This window comes from Pecten maximus, chromosome 2 (genome assembly GCF_902652985.1).
Source record: "Pecten maximus chromosome 2, xPecMax1.1, whole genome shotgun sequence".
Taxonomy (NCBI): Eukaryota; Metazoa; Mollusca; class Bivalvia; order Pectinida; family Pectinidae; genus Pecten; species Pecten maximus.
The window spans coordinates 5,594,251-5,603,540 of NC_047016.1; the positions used below are offsets into that span (position 1 = coordinate 5,594,251).

The 9,290-nt window shown below is 37.9% G+C and overlaps 1 protein-coding gene across 1 annotated transcript; it reads right to left on the reverse strand.

Moving 5' to 3' along the window:
- Positions 1-1,709: 1,709 nt before the first annotated feature.
- LOC117315070 (oligosaccharyltransferase complex subunit ostc-B-like) lies at positions 1,710-8,948 on the reverse strand. The gene is made up of 4 exons (XM_033869212.1): positions 8,767-8,948; positions 4,087-4,160; positions 2,467-2,684; positions 1,710-2,008 (listed from the first exon to the last, which is right to left on the reverse strand). Exons 1-4 carry the CDS (start codon positions 8,903-8,905, stop codon positions 1,990-1,992), a joined length of 450 nt encoding a protein of 149 aa, XP_033725103.1. The 5' UTR covers positions 8,906-8,948; the 3' UTR covers positions 1,710-1,989.
- Positions 8,949-9,290: the final 342 nt, after the last annotated feature.

Below are 9,290 nucleotides of genomic sequence, written 5' to 3' on the forward strand. Positions count from 1 at the left end.
GACAGGCAGCCATCTTGGATTTTGACAATTGAAGTTTGTTATCACTATTTCTGAGAAAGTACCGAAGGGATCTTTCTGCAATTTCATATATAGGTTCCCCTTGGTGCCTAGTTATGCATATTGCATTTTGAGACCAATCGGAAAACAACATGGCCGACAGGCAGCCATCTTGGATTTTGACAATTGAAGTTTGTTATCACTATTTCTGAGAAAGTACTGAAGAGATCTTTCTGCAATTTCATATATAGGTTCCCCTTGGTGCCTAGTTATGCATATTGCATTTTGAGACCAATCGGAAAACAACATGGCCGACAGGCAGCCATCTTGGATTTTGACATTTGAAGTTTGTTATCGCTATTTCTGAGAAAGTACTGAAGGGATCTTTCTGAAATTTCATATGTAGGTTCCCCTTGGTGCCTTGTTATGCATATTGCTTTTTGAGACCTATCTGAAAACAACATCGCCGACAGGCAGCCATCTTGGATTTTGACAATTGAAGTTTGTTATCGCTATTTCTGAGAAAGTACTGAAGGGATCTTTCTCAAATTTCATATGTAGGTTCCCTTTGGTGCCTTGTTATGCATATTGCATTTTGAGATCAATCGGAAAACAACATGGCCGACAGGCAGCCATCTTGGATTTTGAAAATTGAAGTTTGTTATAGCTATTTCTGAGAAAGTACTGTAGGGATCTTTCTCAAATTTCATATGTAGGTTCCCCTAGGAGCCTAGTTATGCATATTGTGTTTTGAGACCAATCAGAAAACAACATGGCCGACAGGCAGCCATGTTGGATTTTGACAATTGAAGTTTGTTATCGCTATTTCTGAGAAAGTACTGAAGGGATCTTTCTGAAATTTCATATGTAGGTTCCCCTTGGCGCCTAGTTATGCATATTGTTTTTTGAGACCTATCTGAAAACAACATGGCCGACAGGCAGCCATCTTGGATTTTGACAATTGAAACTTGTTATCGCTATTTCTGAGAAAGTACTGAAGGGATCTTTCTCAAATTTAATATGTAGGTTCCCCTTGGTGCCTTGTTATGCATATTGCTTTTTGAGACCTATCTGAAAACAATATGGCCAACAGGCAGCCATCTTGGGTTTTGACAATTGAAGTTTGTTATTGCTATTTCTCAGAAAGTACTGAAGGGATCTTTCTTAAATTTCATATGTAGGTTCCCCTTGGTCCTTCGTATTGCATTTTGGGACCAGTCTGTCCTGAAAACAACCTAACAAACAAACAGCCATTATCACTAAATCTCAAATTTCTTATATAGCTAGGATTCCCTTGTTTGAAAAGTACTGGAGGGATGTCTCAATTTGCACAGATTAGTAAAATGAAGGAAAAAGTAGAGAAAAGATCAATCTGACATGGAACCTATAAAGATCATGCAATGGTGGGCGCCAAGATCCCTCTGGGATCTCTTGTTTTAATACTTGATCGTCTACTGAATGGGGTAGACTCATCCCCATCTCTAAAATATTGAAAATTAAGTTTCAAACTAGGGGGGAGATAATATAGTATTAGAATTCAGGTAGGCAGTTGTTTTAATACAAAATGGAAAACTTACCAAAGATCTTTATTATTGGCTATAGGTCACACTATTTGAGATAGAGACCCCTGAAGAAGACTGGCTACAGCTTGAGATGATAAGTGGGATTTCTCACAATGATGATTGGTGACAAAGAAGAACAAAAATGTCTTGTAATAAAATAAATGTTATCTTTTTATTAGTATGGGAATTGGATAACACAACTACATTCACAGAACTTAAAGCAATTTTCAAAAAGAACATGTATGCAAGTATATTCTCATAAATTGTTTACACATCACATTCAATGTTTGCATAAATCTATGATTTACTACTAGTGGTACTGTAGCTAATAAATGTGATGAAGATGATGTTAGGGACAATAACAGGAATGCTGTTTTTAGCAGTATATCTCGGCCAACTTCCTGGTACTTCTTAAAACTTTCTCATCAACTTATGACATCAGGTAACCCCTGTAATAAAAGATAAATACAGGTCTGACAAATAAGAAGTCATACATACTTTTTTATCTCTTGACACTATTGACAGTAGCTAATATATAAATTGGAACTGCAAGTGTATGATAAATAGCCACTGATTATTTCAGATCTATAATCTCTTGAGTACTGCTTTAAGTTAAACTTGCATTCATTGGAGAAAATTGACCATTCTCGAAGAGAACACTTGTAACAAAGAGAAATAATTTCAACCCTTTGGATGGGAATGTTGAATGTCTAATCCTTGGCAGAACCTCAAGTCAGATTGAGATTTCTAAGTCACACTCTCAAGATAAGGAAACATGCATATTTTTTGAATTCAGAAATTAACAAGGTCCGATTGGAGTCCCAGTTAGGACTAGCTTACATTTTTTAAATCAAGTTCAGAAATCAGGACTTTCTTAAATAGAAATACAAAGACCACTAATACTTACGGAAGTTTCATTCTCATGAATACTCTGCATGTAAAAAATGACAGAAGTATACAGACAAATCCAACTGCCAATAGGAGGATACGATTTAGTCGTGGGGTTGTTGGTTTATTTGTTTGGTCAAGTATGACGAAACCTAATCCACCCAAAGTAAAGAGGAAACTGGATGCTAATCCCTCCATAATGTATTGACCATTCACTCTGTATGGCATGAATGCAACCTGAAAACAAAATAACACAATTTATTAATTTGTTATCTTCCTTAGAATTAAATGGCCAGTATAGCGTGTGCACACTAAAGTTGTAAATGTGTACAAGATGATTATAATCATGGACAGAAATGCATTAGCTTGTAGTGATAATGTACAGTATGTGTCACAGTGTCGGTTGTTATGGTTCTATTCACACGTGTTACAAGAGTCACTCGAGTGAAGTGGATTAGGTACACCTGTGTTTCCACCAGCCTGGCCTGGTGAGTATAGGCATTCACCTATACATTGTCAATTATCATAAATATGAATTTAAATTATGCATTAATACAAGTACAGCACACCAGTGATCATCATATGGTATTTCGCCGCAATGCCAGGCTCTGCAGTGCACCAGTCAAACGTGAATTAGGTATTTCGTTCCACTTATCCCCAATAATCTTCTCAACCGTGTCACAAAGTGTCAGTAGACAGGTGAGCACTCAGGTTTTGAGATGGAGTCAGTCAGTGTTTCAACTTAGATGCAATCAATCAAATGAGTGGATGGGATTAGAACTTGCAAATGCCACTGTGGCAGTGATTAGTAGGGACCACCTGATGTGTACTGTACAAGCAAAGTGGCTTTAATTACTTCCAATATAAATCAACTAGGCTACTCTAGTGAGTGGCCGAGTTGACGACTAGATCTAGACCAGATCAGATTTAAATTGCATACAGTATGGAAAGGTTCAAGGAGTAGCAGTGTGCAGCCAGCCGGGATCGAACCCGCGACCCTCGGCTTACTGGTCGCCGCTCTACCGACTGAGCTAAAGGGAAATTCACCCTAGCCGGAAGCTAGAAGGCGACCATACAACTATGTTACAGTATGTATAGTATTCACAATTAAAACCTGGCCTGCTACACTACTCCCCCCTTCAAACGTGTTTGCCCCCGAACACACCAACCCAGGCTCTATCTCCAAGGAAGCCTCTTGCTTTCACTTGGAGTGGTCTGCGGCATGAAAAGTAAAATTTCATGGAGTAGCAGTGTGCAGCCAGCCGGGATAGAACCCGTGACCCTTGGCTTACTGGTCCGCCATTCTATCGACTGAGCTAAAAGGAAATTCCCCCTAGCCGGAAGCTAGAAGGCAACCATACAACCATGTACAGTATTTACAATTAAATCCTGGCCTGCTACACAGTACATTGTAGTTTTGCTTGTCAACAGCTAGCGATACTAATAAACTTTACAAAAGTTTAAAACGCAATAACCATGGCAGATATTTAAACCCATGACCTTGGAACCAATGAAGCTACCAAGCCACTTAGCATTCAAATTGTTACAAGAGGAAATATGCAACAACCAGGCCATGACTTGAACCCATGAGTCAACCTTCGATCAACTCATTCCTACTACACAAGAATAATATGCTTACTGGTTTTGAATTTCCTCTTTCATCTGTTGTAGATCCAATACTGGGAGGCTCAACGATCACATCATAGATAATACCTAAAACAAAGATGGGACTTTAATTAAATATAACACAATGATATGTCTCACCTGTCCCACTGGTCAGTATGGCTATTAAAATCAGTATGGGCATTAAATTAATGTATTTTTCCAAATTGAGTGACAATAATAAATAATACAGTTTTAGCCTATACTCGCTTCCACAGAAACGTTGATAAATGCTCCTGTGCTTTTTCTCAATAAAATCAACAGGAACCAAATTGCTGAAGTCATAGTCGAAAAGTATTTTTGAGGTATTTATTAATACTGGGGTCATCTGTGCATTATGTTTTCATGTCTTGACCATCTATAATTGTCACTGCCATACTCGTGACCGGACTGAACTAGAGTAGAAAATGTGTAAACTAGTAAAGTATAGCAAGTGTATCTATGTGATAACAAGAGATCCCAGAGGGATCTTGGCGCCCACCATTGAATGATCTTCATAGGTTCCATGTCAGATTGATCTTTTCTCTACTTTTCCCTTCATTTTACTAATCTGTGCAAATTGAGACATCCATCCAGTACTTTTCAAACAAGGGAATCCTAGCTATATAAGAAATCTGAGATTGAATGATAATGGCTGTTTGTTTGCCAGGTTGTTTTCAGGACAGACTGGTCCAAAAATGCAATACAAGGGACCAAGGGGAACCTACTTATGAAATTTGAGAAAGATCCATTCAGTACTTTGAGAAATAGAGATAACAAACTTCAATTGTCAAAATTCAAGATGGCGGTCTGTCGGCCATATTGTTTTCCAATTGATCTCAAAATACAATAAGCATAATGAGGCACCAAGGGGAACCTCAAAATGAAATTTGAGAAAGATCCCTTCAGTATTTTCTCAGAAATAGCGATAACAAACTTCAATTGTCAAAATCCAAGATGGCTGCCTGTCGGTCATGTTATTTTCAGATTGGTCTCAAAATGCAATATGCATAACTAGGCACCAAGGGAAACTTACATATGAAGTTTCAGAAAGATCCATTAAGTACTTTCTCAGAAATAGTGATAACAAACTTCAATTGTCAAAATCCAAGATGGCTGCCTGTCGGCCATGTTGTTTTCAGATTGGTCTCAAAATGCAATATGCATAACTAGGCACCAAGGGAAACTTACATATGAAGTTTCAGAAAGATCCATTAAGTACTTTCTCAGAAATAGTGATAACAAACTTCAATTGTCAAAATCCAAGATGGCTGCCTGTCGGCCATGTTGTTTTCAGTTTGGTCTCAAAACGCAATATGCATAACAAGGCACCAAGGGAAACCTACATATGAAATTTCAGAAAGATCCATTCAGTACTTTCTTAGAAATAGCGATAACAAACTTCAATTGTCAAAATCCAAGATGGCTGCCTGTCGGCCATGTTGTTTTCAGATTGGTCTCAAAACGCAATATGCATAACTAGGCACCAAGGGAAACCTACATATGAAAAAGAAAGATCCATTCAGTACTTTCTCAGAAATAGCGATAACAAACTTCAATTGTCAAAATCCAAGATGGCTGCCTGTCGGCCATGTTGTTTTCCAATTGGTCTTAAATCGCAATATGCATAACTAGGCACCAAGGGGAACCTGCATATGAAATTTGAGAAAGATCCCTTCAGTACTTTCTTAGAAATAGCGATAACAAACTTCAATTGTCAAAATCCAAGATGGCTGCCTGTCGGCCATGTTGTTTTCAGATTGGTCTCAAAACGCAATATGCATAACTAGGCACCAAGGGGAACCTGCATATGAAATTTGAGAAAGATCCCTTCAGTACTTTCTCAGAAATAGCGATAACAAACTTCAATTGTCAAAATCCAAGATGGATGCCTGTCGGCCATGTTGTTTTCAGATTGGTCTCAAAACGCAATATGCATAACTAGGCAGCAAGGGAAACCTACATATGAAATTTAAGAAAGATCCATTCAGTACTTTCTCAGAAATAGCGATAACAAACTTCAATTGTCAAAATCCAAGATGGCTGCCTGTCGGCCATGTTGTTTTCCAATTGGTCTTAAATCGCAATATGCATAACTAGGCACCAAGGGGAACCTGCATATGAAATTTGAGAAAGATCCCTTCAGTACTTTCTTAGAAATAGCGATAACAAACTTCAATTGTCAAAATCCAAGATGGCTGCCTGTCGGCCATGTTGTTTTCAGATTGGTCTCAAAACGCAATATGCATAACTAGGCACCAAGGGGAACCTACATATGAAATTTGAGAAAGATCCCTTCAGTACTTTCTGAGAAATAGCGATAACAAGAATTGTTTACGGACGGAGGGACGGACGGACGGACGGACGGAGGGACGGACGGACGACGGACCACGGACCACGGACGCAGGGCGATTTGAACAGCCCACCATCTGATGATGGTGGGCTAAAAATCAAGTTTTTGAAATTTTTGTTTTTTTGTTTTTTGGAGTCAACTTTTAGTAAGAGTGCAGCTCATCGAAGCTCTCTTTCAGACAACACGTGCACATGTATATGCTATATTTTCAATCATTTCTATACCCCTTCAACTTTGAAACCATGTCCTGCGGGAAAAGTCGCACGCCTCCATTAGAGGCAGCCATGTTTGAAATCTCGTTCCCTACACGACGAGATCTGAAAGATTTCTCTCTCGTTGAAACAAATAACTGAAAGTTAGTTCAAATTACTTAATTCTTGAAATACCCACACAACCCATGTCAAAGACTTGATTCATTTAAAAGTTACCATTTCTATTGTTCTTTTGCCCGCGAAGTAAATGTATTTTGCGAATTAGATTGGCTTGAGATATTTCGTTGGTTACCTAAATCGGAACCCTCCCAGTTTCGGTGCTGGTCAAATTGCATGCTAGAGTAGAATAAGAGGTTATTTTGCTGCATATGTGCATTATATAGAACAGTTTTAAATTGTATTATCATTAGATAACAGCATTGTAAGCACAACTTTTCAGGTTACAGCTGAAAAACCTGAAATATTACTGAGTTGAACACCCCATTCAGAATATAATGGTGGTGTATTGTCATCAAGCGTGACGTCATAAGAATTCAACGTCAAAGATGATGCCACTCTCAGCGCATATATTTTACGAGTTTTTCGTCATCCAGATATATCTGTGAAATATGTGATATTTTAATGGAAACAAATAACTTCTGTATTTTCAAAGTAGTTATAGATTGTATAAACTGTAGTAGTTCCTGCTTTTCTTATCATAAACATCAAAACTTGCATTTTATTAATAAAATTTCATGATTTGTCCAATATGCACCCACTTCAGATTAAAAACCTGGATGCTTATGATATATCTCAAATAATTGTCTAAGCGAGTGATTTTGCTTCTTTTTACTTCAACCACGGACTTAGATATACATACACATATATGTTCATGCTTTAACCTAAGAAAAACCAAAACCCAACAGATGCATAAAATAAAAGATAATATAGATATACGTCGCAAGTTTTAATTGTTACTAGTTTATTGATACAATTTCTTTAGCTCAGTCAGTACAGCAGCTGACCATTAAGCCATGCAGGGGTCGCGGGCTCAACCCAGTGGAGGTACACTACTTGCTTTTCAAATTTCTGTTACATCGGTTGATCACTCCAAGTGCAAGCTATAGGGAAATATATAGGATTCGTTGGGGATAAAACCTGGGTTAATGTGTGTTCGGGGCAAATGCATTTGAAAAGTGAGGAATAGTGAGGCAGGTTTTAATTGTAAATAGTGTACATACATGTAGTGATTTCAAGTGGGGAAATTTCCATTAAGCTTATTTGGTGGACAACGGACCAGTAAGCAGAGGTTCACGGGTTCAATCCCTTGTTGAGGCAATATATTTGCTTTCCTGTTATATATATCATGAGAATCTTATTGTATTGTCTGCCCTTTTAAGTTTTTAGTAGCATATAAAATATGGCAGTAGACTACTGATGCCATTATTCAGTGCACATGTCATCACGGATATGATTATATGTACAATCATTTGGAATCCGACAATGCAAAGTAATTAAGACAATGAAAGTCACATCAGGACAAACAATAATAATTTCAGTCGATATATGTATAGATGTAATACAAAGTTTGTTACAATGTGCTTACATGTTTAGATTTAGATTTTTTTTAAATGGGGGGGGGGGGGGGGGGGGGGATAATCACCTTTTATATCTAGTTAAGTTTGTAGCATATTTTTGTGTGTCAGTCTTTTAAGTTAACACCCCTCACCCCCCCCCCCCCCCAAACAAGAAAAGAAAAAGAAAGAAATACGCTAAGTCTAAAATTCTGAAAATGTGGTAGTATATACACACTGCGATATGTCCAAGTTTACACGTACATAAACTTTAATGCTTAACGGTGAGTGATTACTGTCATAGCTCTTCTAATGCTTTGCCTTCGAACCTAGCCGACAGACTAGGGGCCTGTTCGTTTATGCGGACAAACCGGTTTGTCAGTTTTTAAATGTAAAATTTTAAATATTCATTTTTTATAGTAAATACTCTTATTTTTTATATGGTACTATATCTCGGTTTACAGTCAGAACTTCATGGGGCCTGAGGCTAGATCGGAGGATCTCAGCCAAGTAGACCAGCGTGAAGGTGCACATTCATTTACTTTCTGCAATATACATACCTCCAGTAACGAGGAAGTACGACAGTAAAATGGCTGAAAACATAAACATCGCAGAAGGCTGCTTTAACCATGTTGGCTTCTTTAGTTTGAGATTAGGACAAACTAAGATATTGTAAGGCAATGCATACAATGCTTCCATCGTGAAAGTTGATGTGGCAACCGGAAGTGAAACTTGTGTACACCTGGCGGAAAATTGAAGAGTATCAGGGGAGACTATTTTCCTGTAAATGTTTTTTGAGGTCTCACACAACTATTTAACTATATATTATTACCAATGACCCGACCCCTCAATCGCTCATTTGAAGTTCAAATTTTGTGAAACTGATTTCAAATTAAAGACTTAAAATGTTCCTACTAGAAAAATGATGTTATTGGATAGGTTTAATAGCTTATAAGATCTTATTATATGTCCCTGCCAGTACTTGGAAGACAGTAACCCTGGTATTTAGTGGATAGGGGAATCCTCACCTGGGGAATTCCCGCCTTTTTACACTTGGGATCCTACACCTTTCTTTTTATACTAG